Source organism: Naegleria fowleri (genome assembly GCF_008403515.1).
Source record: "Naegleria fowleri strain ATCC 30894 chromosome Unknown tig6, whole genome shotgun sequence".
NCBI classification, from domain to species: domain Eukaryota; phylum Heterolobosea; class Eutetramitea; order Acrasida; family Naegleriidae; genus Naegleria; species Naegleria fowleri.
In genome coordinates this window covers 517285-540365 of record NW_025407938.1, presented here as the reverse complement: position 1 = coordinate 540365, position 23081 = coordinate 517285, and the positions used below count along the sequence as shown (strand labels likewise).

General features: G+C 36.9%; 13 protein-coding genes across 13 annotated transcripts; 4 read left to right on the top strand and 9 right to left on the bottom strand.

The window, feature by feature from the left end:
* Positions 1-95: 95 nt before the first annotated feature.
* On the top strand, positions 96-1262 carry FDP41_010507 (uncharacterized protein; the record flags this gene model as incomplete). Its single annotated transcript, XM_044700813.1, has 1 exon — positions 96-1262. One exon carries the CDS (start codon positions 96-98, stop codon positions 1260-1262), a length of 1167 nt encoding a protein of 388 aa, XP_044568155.1.
* Positions 1263-1558: 296 nt separating this feature from the next.
* On the bottom strand, positions 1559-2239 carry FDP41_010506 (uncharacterized protein; the record flags this gene model as incomplete). Its single annotated transcript, XM_044700812.1, has 1 exon — positions 1559-2239. One exon carries the CDS (start codon positions 2237-2239, stop codon positions 1559-1561), a length of 681 nt encoding a protein of 226 aa, XP_044568154.1.
* A 195-nt stretch (positions 2240-2434) lies between these two features.
* FDP41_010505 (uncharacterized protein) lies at positions 2435-5007 on the bottom strand (the record flags this gene model as incomplete). The annotated part of the gene is made up of 2 exons (XM_044700811.1): positions 2435-4609; positions 4708-5007. The coding sequence occupies 2 exons, from the start codon at positions 5005-5007 to the stop codon at positions 2435-2437; spliced, it is 2475 nt and encodes an 824-aa protein (XP_044568153.1).
* Positions 5008-5444: 437 nt separating this feature from the next.
* FDP41_010504 (uncharacterized protein) lies at positions 5445-6539 on the top strand (the record flags this gene model as incomplete). Its single annotated transcript, XM_044700810.1, has 1 exon — positions 5445-6539. One exon carries the CDS (start codon positions 5445-5447, stop codon positions 6537-6539), a length of 1095 nt encoding a protein of 364 aa, XP_044568152.1.
* A 150-nt stretch (positions 6540-6689) lies between these two features.
* Positions 6690-7061, bottom strand: FDP41_010503 (uncharacterized protein; the record flags this gene model as incomplete). Its single annotated transcript, XM_044700809.1, has 1 exon — positions 6690-7061. The coding sequence occupies one exon, from the start codon at positions 7059-7061 to the stop codon at positions 6690-6692; it is 372 nt and encodes a 123-aa protein (XP_044568151.1).
* Positions 7062-7118: 57 nt separating this feature from the next.
* FDP41_010502 (uncharacterized protein) lies at positions 7119-8309 on the bottom strand (the record flags this gene model as incomplete). The annotated part of the gene is made up of 1 exon (XM_044700808.1): positions 7119-8309. One exon carries the CDS (start codon positions 8307-8309, stop codon positions 7119-7121), a length of 1191 nt encoding a protein of 396 aa, XP_044568150.1.
* A 419-nt stretch (positions 8310-8728) lies between these two features.
* Positions 8729-9921, top strand: FDP41_010501 (uncharacterized protein; the record flags this gene model as incomplete). Its single annotated transcript, XM_044700807.1, has 2 exons — positions 8729-9649; positions 9769-9921. The coding sequence occupies 2 exons, from the start codon at positions 8729-8731 to the stop codon at positions 9919-9921; spliced, it is 1074 nt and encodes a 357-aa protein (XP_044568149.1).
* Positions 9922-9949: 28 nt separating this feature from the next.
* On the bottom strand, positions 9950-11386 carry FDP41_010500 (uncharacterized protein; the record flags this gene model as incomplete). Its single annotated transcript, XM_044700806.1, has 1 exon — positions 9950-11386. The coding sequence occupies one exon, from the start codon at positions 11384-11386 to the stop codon at positions 9950-9952; it is 1437 nt and encodes a 478-aa protein (XP_044568148.1).
* A 174-nt stretch (positions 11387-11560) lies between these two features.
* Positions 11561-15598, top strand: FDP41_010499 (uncharacterized protein; the record flags this gene model as incomplete). The annotated part of the gene is made up of 9 exons (XM_044700803.1): positions 11561-12072; positions 12123-12406; positions 12480-12500; positions 12549-12633; positions 12689-12746; positions 12823-12965; positions 13041-14726; positions 14819-15099; positions 15192-15598. The coding sequence occupies 9 exons, from the start codon at positions 11561-11563 to the stop codon at positions 15596-15598; spliced, it is 3477 nt and encodes a 1158-aa protein (XP_044568147.1).
* Positions 15599-15646: 48 nt separating this feature from the next.
* FDP41_010498 (uncharacterized protein) lies at positions 15647-17567 on the bottom strand (the record flags this gene model as incomplete). Its single annotated transcript, XM_044700802.1, has 2 exons — positions 15647-16316; positions 16378-17567. 2 exons carry the CDS (start codon positions 17565-17567, stop codon positions 15647-15649), a joined length of 1860 nt encoding a protein of 619 aa, XP_044568146.1.
* Positions 17568-17938: 371 nt separating this feature from the next.
* FDP41_010497 (uncharacterized protein) lies at positions 17939-19282 on the bottom strand (the record flags this gene model as incomplete). Its single annotated transcript, XM_044700801.1, has 1 exon — positions 17939-19282. One exon carries the CDS (start codon positions 19280-19282, stop codon positions 17939-17941), a length of 1344 nt encoding a protein of 447 aa, XP_044568145.1.
* A 356-nt stretch (positions 19283-19638) lies between these two features.
* Positions 19639-20793, bottom strand: FDP41_010496 (uncharacterized protein; the record flags this gene model as incomplete). The annotated part of the gene is made up of 1 exon (XM_044700800.1): positions 19639-20793. The coding sequence occupies one exon, from the start codon at positions 20791-20793 to the stop codon at positions 19639-19641; it is 1155 nt and encodes a 384-aa protein (XP_044568144.1).
* Positions 20794-20896: 103 nt separating this feature from the next.
* On the bottom strand, positions 20897-22683 carry FDP41_010495 (uncharacterized protein; the record flags this gene model as incomplete). The annotated part of the gene is made up of 2 exons (XM_044700799.1): positions 20897-22176; positions 22569-22683. 2 exons carry the CDS (start codon positions 22681-22683, stop codon positions 20897-20899), a joined length of 1395 nt encoding a protein of 464 aa, XP_044568143.1.
* Between the last annotated feature and the right edge of the window lie 398 nt (positions 22684-23081).

Genomic DNA, 23081 nt, shown 5'->3' with positions numbered 1-23081 from the left:
TGGATGCAGTTACTACTTACATATTTCAGGACATACCTCCCTCCAAGCTTAATCCTACCATCCTTGAGAAATATTTGACAACGTACAACCCTATTATGAATGACGCACATTTGATTTTATTCTTTTCTAGAATATTTTGTGTACATCCGTCGACTTGTGTTCTTTTTAAAGATTATGTTAGAGAACCTGGAAATTTTAGAAACTATGGTCATACAGATCTGAATGAGAATGGAAAATATTACAGAAAACAATTCATGCTTCAATTAATTAGGGAATGTTTTGAAAATTTTAACTTTGAGGCTGCAAGATTGGCAAAAAATCTTTACACTCAACTTTGCAACAAGGAAAATTCTTGGAAAGATTATGTCGATGCTTTGGATTGTGTAGTTTTTGCGATGGATGGAATATGTTACTCAAGCAATACTCTCGAGATTAATGATTATTCCAAAGCAATCATTGAATATATCGAATTGATGGAAATTGACCATTTCAATGTAAGAAAATCAGATCGCAATGCAAGAACTATCTTGAGTATTCCTAATCTTATTGAGCTATGTGATACTATTTTTATTCCCAGAAACTTGCTCGATTGTGAGGATTTGCTATTCTTGTTCCATCAATATGGTCATCGTTATCCTCATTGTGCCAAATATTTCATGAGAAAATGTAATATTGACATTTATGGCGTTGTTTTTGATGAAAGCAGTAACAAGAATGTCAATATGATTTTAAATTATTTGTGCAGCTATCCGTGCTGTTCAGCTGACAAGGCTTTAGGTTATTTATTTACAGAGTTTGGATATCAGAATATTGATCTGACTCAAATAGCAAATCTACTCTGTTACAACTCTAGTTCTGAAACTGCCTTAGATTTATTGCATCGATCCATTTCAGCTTTAATTCAACACCAGTTTGCCTATGTCGACGTTGTTGAGGGTATTGAATTGTTAATGTCTCGTCTCACTCCACTGAATTTTGACGCGTCATGGATCCATCAACTATGCACCATCATTCGAAATTTATATCTTAATATCTATTACACTCATCACAAGGAAATGAGTATGGCAATGAAATATCTATTGGATCACGTGATGATAGAGAATGTTCCCTTTTCTGAATACGTACAACCACTCTTGCCAATAGATCAGGACTCAACTGATGCTGGTAATTTTGAAAATTATGCCACCACCAGTGACGAATATATGGTTGGTGTATATTTAACTGCATGCAAGCTCATTAAGGAGTTGCAGTCCTTTAATTAAAAAGATTGGCTGCATTTTTGGCGCCCAAGATTCAAACTTTCTCAAAAGGCTGATTTTGGCCAGTTTTAAAGATTTCTTTGCGAAATATTAACGAGATAAATATCTTTTTTAAAATATTTGAAGGGAGCATGGTCTAGTGGTATGATTCCTGCTTTGGGTGCAGGAGGCCATGGGTTCGATTCCCATTGCTCCCCTTTGATTTTTATTTTTCATTGATTTTGTTCATTAGAAATAAGAAATAACAAACAGATCTTAAAGACTCCAGAATTGTCTTTATCATTCCTTTTCTAACACCACTACAGTTCATTCTTTTCTTTATTTGGAAATTTTACTCCCTCCTTCTTCTTTTCCTTCTCTTCCCTCTCTCGTTGCTTCTCCTTCACCACTCTCTCGTATTCTTCTTTCGAATGCACCACCGTTTTACCCAATTTCTTCATATCATACTCAAAAACTGTATCATAGACATATTGACACACTTTCGCAGGTGTTAAATCGACATTAAAAATGAAATCTACCAATTTGGTAAATTGTGCTTCATGCTCCTTCACACGATGAGGTTGCTGTCGTAACTCTTCAATATTCTCCACCAAAATAGTTGAAAATTTTGATTTTTGTTTTTCAATGAGTTGTCGTTTTTCTTGTTTGTCTTTGGTTTTTCCTGTTAACACTACGAGAAAGGTCCGAATAGAAGTAATATTGGAATCACAGGCCATAAAATCAGGAAAGACATATCGGAATGGATGTGGCTCAAATTCAAAACTAGGATGATCATTGAAATTCTTTTTTTTCAATGGTGGTGATGGAGATTCCGATGATGGAGGTTCTTCCAATGATGGCGATGACGAGTGTGAAAGTGTTTCGGTGGTTTCGGTACATTCAATGAGGACAATATGGTTGTTGAAAAGTGTCAGAAAAGCAGCCGCGACGACCAGTACCAGGAGCAGAAGACTAAAGTGACTTTTTGTTATCTTTGACATTTTTTTGATTGAATTCGAGTGTTCTCTCCAGTTATGCCTCTTTCACGAATGACTGAATTTTTTTTTTATCACTGTCCATGCATTTGTTCGAAAATTCAAACGTTATTCATGGCTGAATTATTTGTGGAATTGAGAGAATTTGAATCACCACTCAGACTTTGGATGTACTATAACCACACCACCACGATCAATAATTTACTTGTTATTATTGAATTTGATACTTCTCACAGCATGAATATCAATGGGTCCACCTCTGTAAGATCTCTTCTTCTTAGTCTTGGCAGCTCTAAAATCTTTTCCTCTCGTTGGAGCTAAATCTTTCAAAGCCTTCTCACCATGAGCTCCAAAATTATAGGCTCGTTGAGCAAGTCTTTCATCAGCAAATTTAACCTCATCTCTCTTCACTCGTTGGAATGGAACTCCCTTATTTTGTGATCCATTATTGTTATTTTGCTGGTCTTGAATTTTGGTCTTTTTCATTAATGGAGTGGCCGTAGTTGAGTTTTCTTCGTCATTTCTCTTTCTCTTCAAATCAGATGCAGAATCATCTTCCTCAGCTTCGTCTTTCATGGTTTCTTCATTCTTGTCGTCGTCATAGCTACTATCAGAGTCATCTGAGGAGGATGCGCTCTTCTTTGAGGTGGATTGGGCCAAGGATGGCTTTGTGGATGGAGCAGGAGCAGTGATGGTTGGTTTCTTCTTTTCATCATCGCTTGACGTGTCTGAATCAGAGTCATCTGAGGATGCGCTCTTCTTTGAAGCAGGTGTTGAGACAGTAGGTTGTTTTGTAGAGCTTGTTGGTTTTGTTGTAGCCTTTTCATCGTCTGAACTGTCATCAGAGGAATCCTCAGAGGATGACGACTCTGCTTTCTTACTTGTGGTTGCATTGTTCTTAGAAACAGCATTCGAAGCAGCAGGAGTGTTCAAGGGCTTGGTGGTTTTTTCATCCTCTGAAGAGCTGCTATCAGAAGAGTCATCACTTGAGCTAGCAGTAGTAGCTACCGTCTTGGTGACAACACTTGTTGGCTTGATGGAAGGCTTTTTCTCGTCCTCGCTTGAACTATCACTTGATGAAGAATCAGAAGATGATGCTGAAGCTTTCTGTTGTTGCTTCACCACTGGTGTTGGTTTTGGTTTCTTTTCTTCCTCACTCGAGGTATCCGAACTATCACTGGAAAAGGCAGTCTTCTTGAAGGTCGTAGTGGTTGTGAAAGGCTTGGTTGGGGTTGGCTTTACAGCAGGCTTCTCGTCATCTTCACTCGAGTCGCTCGAGTCCTCAGACGAAGATTCTTGCTTTTTGCTATCCGCTGCTGGTTTCACTAAGGTCGCAGTGGTGGTTGGTTTAGAGGTTGACGTTACGGTTTGTTTCTTTTCGTCCTCAGAAGAGCTGCTATCAGAACTATCAGAAGATTCAACCTTCTTCTTTGGAGTAGTCACACTAGTTGCAGGTTTAGAGGTAGCAGGTTTTTTCTTTGCGTCTTCCTCACTCGAGCTATCGGAACTATCACTTGAAGAATCATCTGAGGAGGATTTCTTTGAGGCTGTTGGTGTGGGTTTAGAAGTAGCAGATGTGACAGTAACAGATGGTTTGGAAGGGGCAGTAGCTGAAGGTTTCTTCTTTTCATCCTCACTCGAGCTATCAGAACTATCATCGGAAGAGGTAGTTGCTGCTGTCTTTGTAGGATTGCTAGTTGCTACTGGTGGGTTGATCTTTGGGGTTGTTACTGATTGCTTCTTCTTTTTACTATCACTATCGCTTGATGAATTATCCGAAGAAGAAGATGAGCTTGGTTGTTTCTTTGAACCATTAGCACTCGAGGTGGTTGCAGTAGGTTTGTTTTGATCCTTCATCTTGACATCAGAATCTTCACTCGAGCTGTCGGAACTGTCAGAGGATGACGACTCTTTCTTTGTTGCAGATGCTGGTTTTGAGGTTGATTTGATGTTATCTGTGTTTGTTGTTGCTGGTTTTGTCTTGTTCTTGTCATCACTATCAGAACTACTACTACTACTGCTGCTAGAAGATGCCTCCTTCTTTTCGGAAGTCTTTGGAACATCCTTCATTTCCTCGTCGCTGTCTGAATCAGAAGAGGATGAGGAAGAAGAAGATTTGGTTTTTCTGAACTTTTTCTTTGCTGAAGAAGACAAATCAGTGCTTGATTTCTTTTCGCTCTTTGCAGCAACTGCAACATCTTCATCAGTCATTGCATGGTTGTTTTGATAAATAATGTTATTGTGAGTATTTGAAGATTTGGCAGCCTTCAATGCAGCTCCTAAATTGTAATCTCCATAAAAATCAATTCCGTAATTTGCAAAATAGGTTTCATAGACCTCTTTAACTGTTGGGATGGTCAACTCAGTAAAGTTTTCCTAATTAATGGATGATTTGGCCCAAGTTTCAATAATTGCACAATACGGTGAAGATCGGGATGATGATACCCATCAATCATTCAAAAAAACAAACTTACCATTTGAGTGTCCTTAGCAAACACTTTGGCAACGTTATCCAATTCACAATACACCAAAAAATCATAAATTGCAGGATACAACTTTTTCAACTTTTCTTGTTGTTGCTGTTTGGAAGGATAGACACGGAAAGTCTGGGAACTCACTGGATTCAAAATGGTGTGCTTTCCGTGAGGCATGGTTGAAGAGGATGAAGAACTGGTGCTAGCCTTCTTAAAACCGATACCCGATTTGCCTTTGTTTGCTTGGTCTAATTGATGCTCAGCGTATGACTCTTGTTGTGCCTGAGTGAAACCTCTCATTTTTTTTTGCTTCAAAATTTTTGTGTTTTTTGTGAAGGATGTGAAGGGGTGTCTATCTGTTGACGTACGATCTTCTTTGAAAATTCAGGGATGGGTTTATTCGATGATAAACGTTGTTCGATGGTTTTATGTACATTATTTACAAGCCGAACGTAAGATACGTAGTGACTTCCTAGCAGGCACCCCGGAAGTAAAGGTGTTTAAACTGCTCACGATAACAGCAGCAACCCCTGGGATTCAAACGCTGGACCAGTTGGCTGCCACAGTTCCAGAAAAACCACTCGGCCATATGCGGGCAGCACGATCTTCTTTGAAAATGACGAGAGGAGAATCAACATGCTCCTCTGACTTGTTGTTGTTTGCTGCAAATTACTCTCTGGATCATCTGTAAGGTACGAACGATGAGATCCATGATGATTCGAATACTGAAAAGAAAAATGAAACAATCAGAGACGATGATGCATGTTCAACACCAATCCGAGCAAACTTTTGTTGAATTTCTGTCGTGTCTGTACAAGGCCACCCAACGACAGTCTTCCATGAAAGCAACAACCATCCAATTATCAAAATCATTCCTCCTCCACCAAATTCAAAATAGCCACGTTTTTAAACAATTGTTTCGATCCAACAGTTCTTCTGTTTCACAACATTCTTCTCTTCGTTTGATTTATGATTTGTATCACTTGTCCGTAGGCTTGAGACAATGTGTCTTGTTGGATTATGTGATGATTGCAAAAGAAGAAAAATTATGTCAATTATTATTTGATTTTTCAAAAGAATGGACTCGAGCAACACGACTGAAATTGATGAAAATTGAATTTGTGACATTGTTGGGAGGGAATTGGGAAGAGATGATATTCACATATTTGATTAATGAAAATCAATTGAGGAATAGAGCTAAACAAATCATCAATGCACAGGAATCTTCAGCGAGACTGACGATCCGAGATCGATTATTTGTCAATATTGACATTCTGGAAGCAGAACCAAGATCCATTCCATGTTTGTTAGAAGAGAGCTCTCATCGATTGAACGATATTGATGCATTCGCAAAGCAATTGTTTAAGGAAATTGATTTACGAATGATGGCAGAAAATTGTGAAGACCTTCAAGTTCCGATTATAAATTTAAAATTCCTGAAAGAATCCTTTGAAAATGGCACACTTTCATACATTCCCTTTGATGCTACCTTGATGAATGCTCTGCTCTTGAACTACCCAATCATTCTATTTTACGGTTCGCGATTTAACACGAGTAGTGACAGCAACAAGATGAACTTTGTAGCGAATCATTGCTTGAATAATTTAAATCTACAACGATATTCCCTATTCTCGTCACTATTGGTGGACGGTCCATTCATTTTGCAGTTTGTAATTCCAAGCGAATTATATGAAGAACATCGCTCCGTATTCGACAGCTGCATCGTCGCATGGCTTGAAAATGTGAAAAGCTCTGTGAACAGCACTTCAGAAGAAAGAAATGGACTATACTTGAAAATTGAATCTCTGAATCATGATAATATTGTTCTCTAATTATCAAATCAAACCATTAAAATTGTAATATATTTACATTTTACTTGCTCGTAGTGATTCATCATGCGATGAATGGTACTACTTGTTCTACTATAAAAACTATAAGCATCACTCCATGTGTTGAAAAATTATGTTGGAATTGAGAAATAATCATCCCCAAGCCACTTTCAAAGAATAATTGATTACCAACATGTTATTCGTATTAAAATGATCATATAAATCTCCTACAAAATCATCAGGATTTGGGCAAAACGCCTGTCCACAATATAAAAACAGGCTTTGATTGGGGTTGTTAATTCGTAACAGTTTATCCCGAAGAAAATATATCACTTCATTGAAAGAGCTAGAAGCATTGATCTTGAATTTCTTCTTTTTCAAAATCGGAGCATTACCAACTGCTTGAAAAAGAAGAGTGATCTTTCTTTCACCGCCTTCCTCTGTTGTGGATGTTTCTGTTGTTGGGTTGCTTTCCGTTTCTTGTTGATGATCGTTGGTGGGTGTTGAGTCAACACTTGATGACATTTTTAAAAGAGTGTTATTTATTATTTTCGAAACTAAATTGAACCAATGTGCAAGCTTTTACAAAGAGTGTTGGAGGGCAAATTGTTCGTCTTCGTCATGCTCTGCCTCTCTCACATAGATTAAAAGAGCCTTTCCTTCAATGGAAGAAAGAGTTTGTGAGTCATCGAATGGAATTTGTCGTTTTGGAAATGAGTTGAGAGTCAATTCATAGTCAGTTTCAAGTTTGCTAAACCTTGAAGGTTGCCATGAACCTGAATAGGCATGAACAAATCTATGAAGATCTCCAAAAGTCAAGTGTAATGAAAATTTGTTTTGAGTTTCTGTTCCATTGGGCAATTTAAGCTTGATATTCTTGTAGTTTGGTTCATTGTTATAAAATAACAAGTTCTGTCTGATTTCATTTCGTTTTGTCTCGTTTTCGAATAGCTTGAATTTAAATTGATTGAGTGCTCGCTCTTTTTCACGTTCCATTTGGAGCCTTTTTTCTTCTTTTTCTCTGTCTCTTCGTAATGATTCTTCATAAGCTCTGTCTTGTTCCTCTCTTGCTCTTCGTTCAAACTCTCTCATTTGTTTTTCATTTCGTTGAATGATTAATTGAGCATCCAATCGTTCATGTTCACTAATTAATTGAGTAAGTAAAGCATCAATGAGATGGATACCACTTTGTTGTGAAGAATTCATCAACTCAGAGAGGCCATCCATTTTCCAATATACTTTGTTTCCCATTAATATGGCAAGGAAAGGAAATGAAGTTGCTTGAATTTGATTGGAAACTGCAAAGCCTTCTTGTGATTTGATAGAGCTTGAGAAAACTACAAAATTAGAATTTACAAATTCAATGAATTCCTTCCTACAAAAAACGTTTTGAATAAACTCATATGAATCATCATGTCCAGGTGAATGTAAATATACAAATAATAATTGATCATTGTTTTTACAAAAGTCAATAGCTTCTTTAAAGGTTCCTTCAAATAGATGAGGAATCATTTCCATCACATTCGGATGGTGATGTTCTTGATCATGATGTTCGTGCTGCTGTTGCTCTCCAATCAATTCATCCAACGATGGCAAATGAGAAATGATATCTACAATCAAATCTTGTAGTGCTTGGTTGTTGGTAGCTACGGAGTGGGTTCGAAGCTGTTCTCTGATCACTTTCTCGCTCGGATTCACGGCAAGTCTAAAGGGAAGTAATCCCCATATTTTGCTCATCAACCAAGCGAATAAATCATACAAATATTGAGACATGACCGAGATCTAGTGTTTGTACAATACTCGAGTATAATACATCACAGCTGTTGTTTAAACCAAAATGACTCACACAAAGGAATCGAATCAGAGAAAGAGCCCCGACAACGGATTGCTTTTGATTTTTTTGTTTTTAATCTGACAAAGGTCCATCTTTGGAAGGAATGTCCACCATGGAAAAGCAAGATTTGAAAATCTTTGAGAAATGCAATGCATGCATGCCAAGGTTCTCCTTCACTTGAATTCAACAACTCTTCCGTTATATATTTTCAGTTTAATTTGAGCAAAAAAAACGTGTGTCATCTTGTATTCCGATAAGACAATAATATTTTATTCACTGTCATCATTGGTGCGCCGTTTTCATCATCCCAACAACTACAAGAACAATATTATTTCTTTCAAACCGGAACACACACACCATGACGTCGGACACATTCAAGATCCTTCCAATGAATTTGTTTCTAATTTCTATTCAGAGGAAACAATTCCATTTCTATAGCAAAGCCTTGCTGAAAACACTCTTCGTCAAGTTGGATTCTCCAGATAGATTTATTAGTTTTATTGAAACTGCCGATGAAATATCCATCATTTTGGATGAAAGTAGTCTCGAAGAGGTCAAACGGTATAAGGAAATAATTCAATCGTATCAATTGAATATGGATGCCATCATGCTTGAACAAGGCTCAACATGGAGAGGAATATTGATAAAATCAGTTAATGATGAAGAAACATCGGATTCAAATGATCCAAATAACGGCTCAAAAATACTATTGAAGAAATCAACAGCAAGGTCCATCTATCGTTATGCAAGCATTCTGTCAAGCAACAATATTTCCATTTTCTACCATAGTTTGTGGAGTTTTGACTTGCTCCTGGTGGAAGAAGAGAATTTTGAAAAAGCTGTGGAATTAATTCAGAACAAAGTTGAAAATACTGACAAATCCATGAAGGAAGAGGAACTTGTGCCACCTTCAATGTTTTTAAGAAAGAAACCATCTGAAAGTGAAAGTTATGATATGGAGGCAGATGAGTTGACCACACTAGATACCAAATTGTACATGTGTAGACTTTCAAGCAAGCAATATCAATTTCACATCAAGGATTTACTAAACGCTCTGTGGTTTGAATACAAAAACATTGGAGATTTCTTTGCTTTGGCTTCATTTGAGGATGAAAATATTATTGTTGGAAATGAACAAGTATTTGAAATGTTGTCACTTGGAGAGGATGAAATTGAAAGTACTGCTATTACGGAGAGCGAAGAAAAACTTCAATTTGTACCAGTAATGATTCATACGAGTGAAGGATTAGGTTTTGATGAGGCGCAAATTGGTGTAGTGGTATGTTTGCATGTTTTGCATGCACATCATTAATTCTTTATCTAATGTTACATTAATTCTTTTTCTAATGTTATACCCATTTTCTTAATACATTATTTGTCAATTTCGATTTTCAAAAGTCCAAACTCACTGGAAGTTTACTGAGTCATTCGGACAAATTGACCGTGATTTACTTTTCCACGTTTGTCACAGATTACATTCTCATTCAACATGACCATTTAGAAAGCGCTCTGAATCACATTAAGGAAAAATTAGAACAAGTCAAAGAGTAGAATGTAACTTTTTTCATCTCCACACACACTAGTTGAACAAATTTTTCCGTTCTGAATCTTGGCCATCATAAACCCTACTCTTTGGAATTTCCTTCTCTACAGGAATATTATTCACAATTTTTAGACTCCATTCCAAGAATTTCAAGTATCTCTCAGAAGTAATAAAGTAATCGTCAGCAATGTCTACTCCATTGTATTTCACAACTTGATAATACTTGCTTAGCCAATATAACATTTCGAGGGCATACTTTCTATCGAACTCAACCTTAAATACATGACAACCCTTAGTAGCAGTCCAGCTGCAGAAATAGCACTGCCGAGTGTTGGTAGCAATCATTTGTGTGTACATCTGAGTCAAGTAATATACAGGAATAGTATCATGAGGTTTCTTGCAAATATAACTAAAAGTTGGTCTTGAGGGAATGAGTGCTCCTTTTTTCACATATTTTGGAACAAAGCAAGTAGGACATTTGATTTCGACACACGAAAAGAATTCATCTTCTTCTTCTTCTGTAGAATATGGATGATCTGATTTCCCATTCTCGAGAACTTGATGAATCTTGGTACCGTTAGTACGATTCAATTTCTTTAGAAGGCCATCCGGAGAAGCGCCCAATGGAGGAATCTTTTCAAAACTTAATTGATATTCTTCCAATTCTTGCTTGGTAAAAACTTTCGAGAGTTTCTTTTCTGTAATGACATAAAATCCGGCTTCACAAAATGTTACATCTTGATCGAACAAGTCACTCTCCAACAGTGTGCTTACACAATTCAATTCATGCAAGCTGCCCCATTCGGTAAAAACCCTCTTCACAATCTCATCATACGACTCCTCATTCACTATTGGATTTTTTAGCTTTTCAATTTCTTCTTCACTCATCTTGAAAACTGTTTTCAATTCTTCTCGACTCAATAACGATTTATACATTTCTCTTGTTGTTTGTTCGTGTGCATTTTGGGAAAAGGAAAGTTTGAGTTTCTTTGAAGCTTTTGGATTGAAAAATCCCAACGCACGGCTAATATTCGAGGCTGTCAATCGATTTTGTCTCAATTCACGCCATCTTTGGGAACGTTGAGGAACAAGATGAGAATTATCTTCACTCACAGGAGTCGCCTCATCAAGATATTCAAGTGGACAATATCGTGCTGGAAATTCTTCAAGTACTTGCTCGTGATAAATGGCTTTCCATTTCACGTTGGGAGAAATTCCTTCAAATCGTGAAAAGACTTGTTGTTGCTGAGAGAGCTCAACAATAATTTCTTCTTCTTGTTGTTGTCGTTCGACGTCGTGATAATCGTCATCACGACGGATCGTTAATTTCGATAATTGTTGTTCAATTGAGGTGATGAGTGTGGTCATTGATGATGACGACGAATCGAGTGGTGTTGGTGATGATGATGAACCATTCTCTTGAGATGATGATGAAAAGGAAAGCTCCGATGATTGCGAAAAACTTGGAGTCATCACGATAGGCAATTTTTTTGAATCAGATGAGAAAGTTTTCTGAGGTGAGACTTGATGAGATGGGAATAGAGGAATTTCCGTCATCATCCAATGGATGCAAGAATGTGATTTCGAATCCGTGATTTATCAAATTGATAATAACTTTTTCCATTCAATTAATTTTCAAAAATAAAAATGAATGACAACAATAATCAAGAAGAGGTTTCTACTCATTCGGAGATCACTGAAACAACAACCGTTCATCCACAAGTAGTGGACCATTCTTCATCTGACAAGGCTGAAATAACGGTTAAAGCAAATATTCCGAATCGGACTGAAGAAGAAGTGTTAAATGATTCACAACTTTATCATAAGGAGGACAAAAAATCTGCCATTCCCGATCAATATTTAAAATTATTATTGAATCATGATCAAACGAATGATGATATATCAAAGAATATTCAAGACTTTTCTTTAAAGAAACACGAAAAAATATTAGATGAATTATTTTCCAAATATAACACACTGAAATATATAATTGATAAACATGCAAATGAATGTGACAGTAGTGTTAAATATTTTCAGTTTCAAACCACATCGAATAGAGACAACAAATTGACCACATTTCATCACATTACAAGTCGAGGAAAACAAGGCATATGTGGAGCCAATGGGAAAAGTGGAAAAGATGGCCGATTTGGATCAAAGTAAGTTAAGTGATATTGTGAAATATTAAAAGTAATTATTTCACAAAAAGTGGCAAAACGGGTGTTATTGCAGGATTTAAAGATATGACCGAAAGAGAATTCATAGATCGAAGACGATTGAATGGATGTGACGGAGAAGATGGTTCACCAGGAGAAGATGGAGGAAATGGTTCCCATGGAGAAGATGCCTCTGACATTTATCTGAAAGTTTCTCTTGTGGATGACAATGTATTGAAAATTAGTGGAAGCATTGAAATCGAAATCAATAACAGTATGGGACAGTCGTTAGTGTTAGTGGATTCACGAGGTGGAGATGGAGGACGTGGAGGTAATGGTATGTTCTGAAATGTCTTAATCCTGCTGTTGTGGAAATTAATTGAATAATTTGTTAACAATTACTGAGACAGGTGGACATGGAGGCAATGGAGGTGAGTGAAAATATTTGTATTTGTACTTTCTACATTCATTTAATGTAGGTAATGGAGGAAGTGGAGCAAACAACGAAAATGGAAGGGGAGGAGATGGTGGCAATGGTGGAAAAGGAGCTAATTCTGGAAGAGGGTAAGTATAATAATTAATAGCTTTATTCACACATTCATGTGAAACTTTACTTCAGTGGAAATGGAGGAAATAGTGGGAAAGGTGGAAATATAATTATTGAATCCAGTAACAGTGTATGTTATATGATTTTACACGTCACAATTCAGTACGAATGTCACCCTTCATTATAACGTTTTAATATTCATCCAGGAATGTTTTATATTATTTAAAGCTCTGACAAGTTGTGGAAAGCAAGGAGAAGCAGGTTTTAATGGAAGACCAGGTATTGGTGGATTTGGAGGTAATGCTGGATGTGGACGATTGAATGACCAGATATACAATGGAAAGAACGGGTTTGTATCAAATGGTGATGATATTTCATCGTCACTTACAATTTTTATTTAAATGATTGGAATCTTTGTCATTAGCATTTCTGGAGCTGATGGCACGTCGCCTCCTCTATCGAAAAATGGTGCTCCTAACTCTAGTGGAAATCATTTATTTATTGTAACAGATAAGAATGGCAATGTGGTCGAATATAGTGATGAAATATTTAACATTGTAGTGAAGGACTTCTCGGTTTATGCAATTGTTGATGATGGCATCTTCTCACCAGGAGAACCTTGTTACTTGTCAGATATAATTATTGAAAACAACGGAAAGCTCACTCTTCCCTCCATGAAAGCCAAACTCTCATTTCCAAGCATTTCTTCACAAGAGGTATTTTTGCCACGCCTTCAACCTGGAGAGAAAGCGACCATACGTGACAAATTTAATTTCAAAATTAGTTCAGAATCAGTCATGACAATTAGCTCACAAGTTACCGTGATGGGAGTAAGACTCTCAAAGGATGGATGTTTAGAAAAATCAATCCCTTGCGGATTACCAATCGTTTTGAACAACCTTGAATATCCAAATGTTCTTGGAAGAACACAACCATGCACGTGTAGAGTTGATGTGAGAAATGTGAGCATTACAAATTTCAGTCAAAAGAAGAAAAGATTAGCCAAGATCAAAGTTTCCATGATTGACCAACATTTAAAGACACGAATTGTTCGATCGATTGCTACTACTGTCGAACCATTCAGAGATCATTTTGAAGAATCTCTCGATTTAGACCCTGGCGACACACAGGATGTGACTTTTGAAATTGCCGTCGATGAAAAAGCATCATTCTTTGTCGACAAATTTTGGAAAATTGAACTTTACGTCTTATATGAAAATGAGAACGAGTATTGTCTCATTCATTCTCGATCTAACACAATTCAAATTATTCCTCACTACATTGAGTCAGGATCTAATGAATTTGATTTACTCTTTGTCATGCATCCTGCTTTGAGAAAGAATGAATTTTTGAAATATCAAAGCATTATAGATGGACTAGGATTGAACTGCAATTATTGGGACATTTCTAAACAAAATGGTTTTAGTAGAGTGAATGGAACAAACGAAAAGCAATCCAGCAAATGGCTGAAAGCATTCTCTGGAAAGGTCATTATGTTTCCGTTGGTATCGGCAGCCAATGAGGAAAATTCACACAAATCTCGACACAAATCCACCACTTCCTTCTCTGAAATTGAAAATGATTTTATTCTCGTATCACAAGAGAACGATCTGATTCGTGGATCAATCGACGTGGATTCACAACGGCCACAAAGTTCACGCCGTTCAGGTGAAACCTCATCACCAATTGTTGATCAAAAACAAGAGGAACAAGAACAAAAATTGAAACAGCAAGAAAATCTATGTGAAGAACTTTTTAGTTTTATTGACACACAAGATATCATTTCACATATTAGTAATGGCGACTCTGGGTTTATTGTTGTGAATGGACCAGAATCGAGTATGATCATTAATCATTTATTTTCATGTGCTACTCAGATAGAAATTGATGAGAAATCGCTCTCGTATGGATTGAGTGTATTTTCTTCTCCAACTGAAGAGGCCTTTTTGAAAAAGTGTAACGATTTTATTTCCAAATTACGAGAACAACATCCAAGCAAACTGTTTAGATTGAATCGTGCTAATTTCAATGTACAGAAAAAGGGATTTTCTAAAACCAAACTTGGAGAAGCTAGTTATCTTTCTCTTGCACCGATGAGCTGCATTGACAGGTATGTGAAATTTACAAGTAATGTTGCAATATCATGACATTTATATGGTTGTGTTGAAAACATTTCTGTTCCTTGACATGAATCATTTTAAGATTGTATATTTTACCACATTTTGGAAATCTCGAAGATGAAAAGATTCACATTCACAAAACAGTCACATTCTACACAAACTCCAAATTCTTTTCAATTTTCTTCACCTTACTCTGTTCATTGTCGATACAGAGAAAATTACAAATATTAACGGAGAGTTATAGTGGTACAATCCTATGTCATGCTGAAAATTGGACGTTCAGATACCATGAAGATCAGAGAGAAGAATATAGACTGTATGATTTATTGACTTCTGCTCTATTCTATGATCTTATTCAAGAATGTAAGTATTTTACAATATATTATTGCTCTTGCGTGATTATTATGATAATTATTATTTATTAATTATATCTATGCGATGAATGTTTCAAAAAGTTTTCTTCAAGGATTTGGGTTTGAATCGACTACATGAAATGGTAAAAGTTGTTTCCAATAATTTACTCGACTTTGCTTTTCAAGACAGCATTTATATGCTGTGGAACATTATTCAGCGATTGGAACGAGCCAAACTCTGGAAATCCTCAGCATGGAGCAAATTGCAAAATCTTGTTGGAAAGCGCACAGAACTCATGAATGTGAAAAAAGGCATGCATACTCTTTTGTTTGAAGGCAAAATGGAACAAAATGTGAATCACTTGTTGGAAATTAAGCAAGATGCTGAGACCTTTGGTGACCAACTTCGAATTTTCTTGAAAGAAAACATTTTCTTTCAGCCTTTGCTCTCTGACGAATTGAAAAAATGTTTCATGGAAGAGTTTAAAGGACACGAAGACCATCCATGAACATCAGTAAATAACTCGCATGGGAATGCATGCCATATATAATGGTTTTTAATACGAAATTTCTTTCATGAGCATTCTAGTGTTAATGAACTCGACAATATTTTGTTGCTCTTTGGTGACAAGGTTTGTCTTGTTGGTCATTTCGAGGAATAATGCCTTGTCTCTTTGTTTAGTATTAAGAGTAAGATCAAAGCTCACTAAAAGCTGTGAAACAAAGGTCTCCAATCGATCCAAGTGAGTGTCAAACAACAATCCATATGTTTCTAAGGCTGCAACTTCTTTTTTAAAGTCATTCCTAAATTGTCCTAGCACCTGCTTCTCCAGTTTTACCTTGTCAAAACCAAAAAACATGAACGCAAAAACGTAACATGAGCGTAGTAACCTTCTCGAACGAATTACTGTCTTGAGGGTTGAGTTCAAGAATTTAAAGTCTTCTTTAGAGAAAATTGTGTATTCTGTGTGTATCTTTGTGTTATCAATTAGTAGTTGATAATGTTTTGTTGTCTTTTGCTCCTCTAACCAATCTCTATGCTTTCTCCATAATTGAGTAATTTTTTGGTACAGTGACTCCACAATGGAAAATTCAAATTCGACTTCATTCAACTCCACATTTTTAGCCTCGTGTTTCATACATGCCTCATAATCATGTTGGTAGCCTGTAAAGTCGCCACCACACCGATAGCAAAATTCCTTGCCACATACACAATTAATGTGATCACTTCATCATGCATTCCAATCAAACGTGAATAAAATGTCAATAAAGATTTTCCACTACCTACCACCCAACGTTCTTAAAAACAACAGTCTTGCAATTGGGGCACTGTTGACAACTCTTTTTGATCAGCTGAAGCGATGCCGTCTCATTCTTTACGTCACTAATAAATTTAGAATAAACAGCACATGGGCAAGGAAAGTGTGGTTCGTTATCACAGTGGAAGCAACATTCTTCTCCGCATTTGCAGAGTACATAAAATAAGTTTTCGTCACAAAGTTTTTTGATCACATGACCACACTTTGGGTTGGGGCACCACTTCAAACGAAAATGATCTGCGACGTAAGAATCAACTTTGGTCTTGTAGAATCGATTGATCAGCTCTGCATCAATATTTTTGTCCAAGAAAGATAGCATGTAGCTTTCAGTCAATATTGATTTACAGCCATAAGCCATGCACTTGACATTCAAGTTATTAAAGGCAGATTCAGTGACAAAGGTGCAAATATAATCTTTCCAACAACTTTTACAAAATGTATGGCCACACATATCGTAACGGTATAACTTGACATCATCTGAATAGCATGCATCACACATTCCAATTTCATTTTTGGAATCTTCAGAACTAACATTATTTCTCAATCCACATTTTTCAAGTAAATACTGCAATCCATATTCGCCATAATCTCTAATCAACTTTTCTGAATTCCACCGATATTGTTTCAACATCACTTCAACAAAAACATTGCTTTTCAGTTGAATGGTGTCCGCCACTTGTTTCACCTCAGATTCTTGATCTTGCAATAATTCATGAAATCCAAGAATTTTAAAGAACTGCTTGGGTGCTTTTTCTTCCTTTACAACCTTTGGTTCTTCAACTACAAAGGCCGAATCATCTTCTTCATCATAAATAATTTCTTCTTCTTCATCATCATGATCGGCATACTCTTCCTCAATCTCTTCATCATACACTTGATCATCACTACCATCATACACTTCTTCATCATCTTGATCATCACGATGATGATGCTGTTGTTGTTGATCCGAGTTGACTTGATCCACCAAAGCCTCTGCCACCTTCTCATCCAACACCTCAACATTCTCAGAATCACAATACAACAACACTTTTTCAATTGCCAAACTCTCATCAAGATCACTCTCAATCACTGCCTGATGCAACACTTGTAAATTCACTTCGGGAAACATGGTATTGAGAGAGAGCACCATTTCCCGAATACGTTCTTTTCGGTTCGTCATTTTTTTTTGCAAATTCAATTTCTGAAACGAATTTCAGAAGAATCAAGAACACACAAGAGATTTGATTCAAAAAACATGTTCACAAAACCGTAATCAATTTAAAAAGGAATGCACACTTTCATTACGTACAAGGTAATGAGAGTCAAAGAGAGAGGTGGTGGTGGTGGTGTTGTTGAATGATTCTGATCAATCATTTGATGATGACCTTAGAATACCAAAGGCGTGCGAGTGAGTGTGAAACCCACAAATTATATAATGAAGACTTGGCATACAGAGAGACATCCTCACATACGCCATGCAACCTGGTTGGAAATCTAACTCTCAGAGTAATCATCAAAATATAGTAGTTCTAGAAAAGAAGAAGAACCATCTTATTCCATAATGGCTTCATCAGCAGCATCATTGGAATCGACTTGATCCTCAATGGTTGCATCTTGATATTGTTGATATTCACTCACCAAATCAGTCAAATTGGATTCAGCTTCAGTGAATTCCATTTCATCCATACCTTGATCAATGTAGGTATGAAGGAAGGCCTTTCTCTTGTACATTTGTTGGAATTGAGTTCCAATTCTTTTGAATACTTCTTGAATGGCAGTTGAGTTACCAATAAATGTTCCAGAAATCTTTTGACCTTGTGGAGCAACATCACAAACGGAAGACTTGATGTTGTTTGGAATCCATTCGACAAAGTTTTGAGAGAACTTTCTTTGCATGTTGACCATTTGATCATCAATTTCCTTAGTGGACAAGTTTGGTCCTCTAAAGATGGCACTTGCTGCCAAATATTTGCCCATTGTTGGATCACAGGCAGCCATCATGTTCTTCTTGTTGAACATTTGAGAAGTCAATTCAGAGACAGTCAAGGCATGATATTGTTGACTTGAAGCAGCAGCCAATGGAGCAGTTCCAACCACAAAGAAGTGCAAACGAGGGAATGGGATCAAGTTGACAGCCAATTTTCTCAAATCAGAATTCAATTGTCCAGGGAATCTCAATGAACAAGTGACACCTGACATGACACCAGCAACCAATGAATTCAAATCAGCAAAGGATGGAGATGGCATCTTTAAAGTCTTGGTACAAATATCAAAGAGAGCTTCATTGTCCAAACAAAAGACTTCATCAGCAGCTTCAATCAATTGATGCAAACTCAAAGTGGCGTTGTAAGGTTCCACCACAGCATCTGACATTTTAGGAGATGGTAACACAGAGAAAGCAGCCAACATTCGATCAGGATAGTCTTCCTTCAATTTGGACAACAATAAAGTACCCAAACCAGATCCAGTACCTCCACCCAAGGAATGAGTCAATTGGAATCCTTGCAAAGCTTCACATTGTTCGACTTCCTTTCTCAAAATGTCCATAATTTGATCAGCAAGTTCAGCACCTTCAGTGTAGTGTCCTTTAGCCCAGTTGTTACCAGCACTTCCTTCGGAGGCAATAAAGTTGTCTGGTCTGAAGAGAGTTCCATTCTTGGAGGATTTTACATTATCCAAAACAGAGGATTCTAAATCAACCAAAACACTTCTTGGAACGTAACGGTTGTTTTGGGTTTCAGAGAAGTAGACGCTCAAGTTTTCCTTGAGGACAGAGTTAGTACCAGTGAATTCACCTTCAGTGTTGAGTCCATGTTCGTTACGGATGGTTTCCCAGAAAGCTTGACCAATTTGGTTACCACATTGGCCGACGGAGATGGAAACGATTTCTCTCATTGTTGATGATGGTAGAGTTGGTGATGATGATGATGATGGTAGTTATTCGTTAAGAATAATTGTTAGTGTGTGAAATTGTTTTTTTTGTTGAAGAATTTGGCAAGTGACAGGCAGCGCTTTTTGTGTGATTTTGCTTGGTGATGAAATGGCGCACTTTTGAATTCAAATTTTGGCGGTAAGACCAACGTTCATATCGAGCGGGAAGCGAATCTTTAACGGCTTTCCTTATCTTCTTTCACAATAAAAAAGAACACAAATAGCATAATGGATGAGAGGGTTTGCAATAACGTCTGTTGAGATGAGGAGAACTGGACCGCATGACACTTTTGCAATCGTTCCATTGTCTCTTGAGTCTTTTATTGACCTGTTGAAATTGAAACATCCTCACCAATGACAGTGAGAGTAGGTGCCGAGCATTTGTTTCCTGACGGTACTGAGGCCACCTCATTCATCTTTTTTGCTTGTGAGAGAACAACAGCATCTGTGAAGCTCCAACTGGCTAATAGAGAGGGCTGAGGTTGAGCACAAATCATTTCTTCCTTCACTTGCTGTTCATTCAACTCTTTGCTATAAATATTAACATCTGCAATGTCTCCAACAAATGTGTAACAATTATAGGTATAGTTCATGGAGCTTCCTGGCCATCGATCGCAAAGTCCACTTCCAATTTGGCCGTGATAGAGTTTGTGTGTGTGATGATCAAAATTATGATCAGGCACGATCGTACCGACAGCCTTTCCATTGTAGTACAAGGTAGCAACCTTGTTCGATTTCGTTAAGGCAACATGTTGCCACTTATTATCAGTTAATATTTCAGAAAATTCCATAAAATTTGCTCCCCAAAAACCAGCTCGCAACATTAAATTGTTTGTGATATAAATGATCGGTACGAATGCAGTACCGACAGCGAATGGAGAGTTTTGGACTCCAAACAGCACTCCACCTGTTGAGTGAGGTTGTAATCTAAACCAAATGCTTATAGTAATGCTTTTGTTTGTAATTAAATCTGCAATAGTTTTCACCAGGGATGTGTTCATCAATGCAGCATTCTTGGTATTATCAGAGATGTGTAAGAAATATAATTTGGAACGAATGGCGTTTGGAGATAATCTCAATATTTTTCGAACCACATTTTCCTTTTTGAACTTGCTGAACGTGGTTGTTGTTTTGAGAGGAGAATTAATAATGAGGTCATCATCATCAATAAAGTCTCCATCCACTAATTTACATCGTTGATTATTCTTGATCATGTCAATACGAAGAGATGAAGAAATATTATTATCCTCTGGTCGCAGAAACATGTAGTAAAACTCATGAACAAGCCTTTCCGAAACATTTTTCCAAACAATATTCATAAACGTCTCATCCATCATGATGCAATCATACCAACTCCTGCAAACGAGGCACAATTTGAAAATTTCCTTCGCTGATAATTTATTAAAAATCTCGCACAGCAATTCAGTGGGGAGAAGTCCCAACGCGGTGAGTTGATGATCTTTTGTCTTTTTCATTTTTTAAATGTTTTGACTGATCTCGTGAGAATTAGAATTATAATAATATTTTGTTGTTCATTCGATAAATATTTCATCCAGCTGAGAGTGGACATTTCTCAATTTATTTGATTTTTTCATCAATGTCCTCCTTGTCAATTTCTTCAATGTCAGTTTGGAAGTACTTTCTGATTTGCTCAATAATTTCTTCATCATTTCTTGATCTCATCAAATTGATGGCATATCCCTTCTTACCAAATCTTGCTGTTCTACCAATACGATGCAAGTAGGTTGCAAAGTCTGGTTCTTGTTTTACAGTTCGGTCTTCTTGATAAAGTACTGGCAAGTCATAGTTAATAACGTGTGTGACTGTGGAAATATCCAAACCACGAGAGAAAACGTTTGTAGTGATCAAAACCTTTGCTTTGCCTTTTCTAAAGTCTCCCAACACTCTCTTTCTTTCAGGAATTTCCATGTTGGCGTGAGTCACACTTACAGTGAAACCGCTATTTTTAAGTATTTCTCCCAACTTGTCAGCATAGTGCTTTTGGTTGACGAAAATGATACTCTGACCAATCTTTAGGGTTTCATAAATATTCTGAATGAGCTTAATTTTTTCTTCTTCATCTTTACATCTAACTGCAAATTGTTTCATTTGCTTTAGAGTGAGTTTTTCCTTTGGAATGAGAATGGACTTGACAGGTGGAGGGACAATCGCTTCAGCAAATTCTAAAATCTTTTTTTCCTTTTCAGCTGAATCTTCCTCATCTTTTTTAGCTTGCTTTCCATTGTTGTCGTCTTCTTCTTGATAGGTTGCTGAGAAGAGTAGAACTCGGCATTGTTTTGGAAGAGCATTCTTAATCATCATGGCTTGACTTTTCAATTGACCTTCTAACATTTGGTCGGCCTCATCCAAAACGAACAACTTGATAGCAGATACAGCAATGTTTTTACGTCTGATCAACTCTTCAACTTTTCCTGGAGTTCCAATCACAATTTGGGCATTGATACTACCAGTGTATCGTTCTCCTTTAGAAACCAACAAGGATTTAATTTTTGTGTGTTGTCCTAGTTCATTCACAACATCATGAATTTGGGTGGCTAATTCAAAGGTTGGACAAATACAAATCGCTTGTGGTGCTTGCTGATTTTCGTCAACATGTTGAAGCATACCCAAAGCAAAACAAGCAGTCTTACCGGTACCACTCTGAGATTGTGCAATCAGGTTAATCGACTGCTCGAGAATGATAGGAAGTGTTTTAGCTTGAATATTTGATGGTTCTTTGAATCCGGTAGAATAAATACCTTGCAAAAGCTCTGGTTTTAGTTTCATGCTTTCGAAGGTAGTTTGTTCACTGTAGAGTGGATTGTTTGGATCATGTTGTTGATCGGTAAGATCCACAGCTACTCGTATTGTTCATCACAATGTACGCCAATAAATATTCAAAATGTATGACGTGAGACAGTGATGATGTTGTCATATCGTGTCAATCGACAACATGTTGTTGTAGTCAAAAGTAAGCCACATCGGATGATGATAATATTTTTGGTTGGTAGAATGTGTATCATTTCATACAACAAAACCCACATCAACCATTCAATGTATTATCATTAATATTCATCCAAATATATGATGACCAACATCATTGGAATTTTGAGTTCCAAATTCCATTCAAAATTTATCAAAATCATCATCATCAGGGTCGAAATCGGTCAAAAGTAAACCAAAATCCCAACACGTATCATCCAAAATCAAACCTTTCAAAATCCACGCGCATCGCCAATTCAACACCTACCAGTAACAGATGATGATGAAGGAGTAACCACACTATCTGCCCAATTATCACCCTCCTTCAAGGTCATATTTTTGATTTCCTTCTCAATGTCTGCGGTCGTTGCGTTGTTACTCATTTTTTTTTGAATCTTTTTCTGAATAGAGACGATCACGTTTTTTTTGAGGGAAGATTCCAGTTGGTTGAAGGTGGAGAAATCAGGTTAAAATTATTTTACTTGATCATCATCTATTTTCTCTCTAGAGAGGACGTTATTGATAGGTCAGAGAAGGTAAGATTTTGATCTCAATTTTTTCTTTCTCATCGCCCCGCGCTGAAGGAGAACTTTCTCGGAGTATGAGTATTCTTTGTAGCAAACACACTCCGAAAAAAAAATTTCAAAATCTCTAGGTGCAGATTTTTTCATTTTTCTCCTGCTTCTTTTTGAAATTGATTTTCATTGACGATTTTGCACCTCTTCTTCTTCTTCTTTTCAGATTCGGATAAAACTCAATTTTCTTCTGTTTTCAAAAAGCA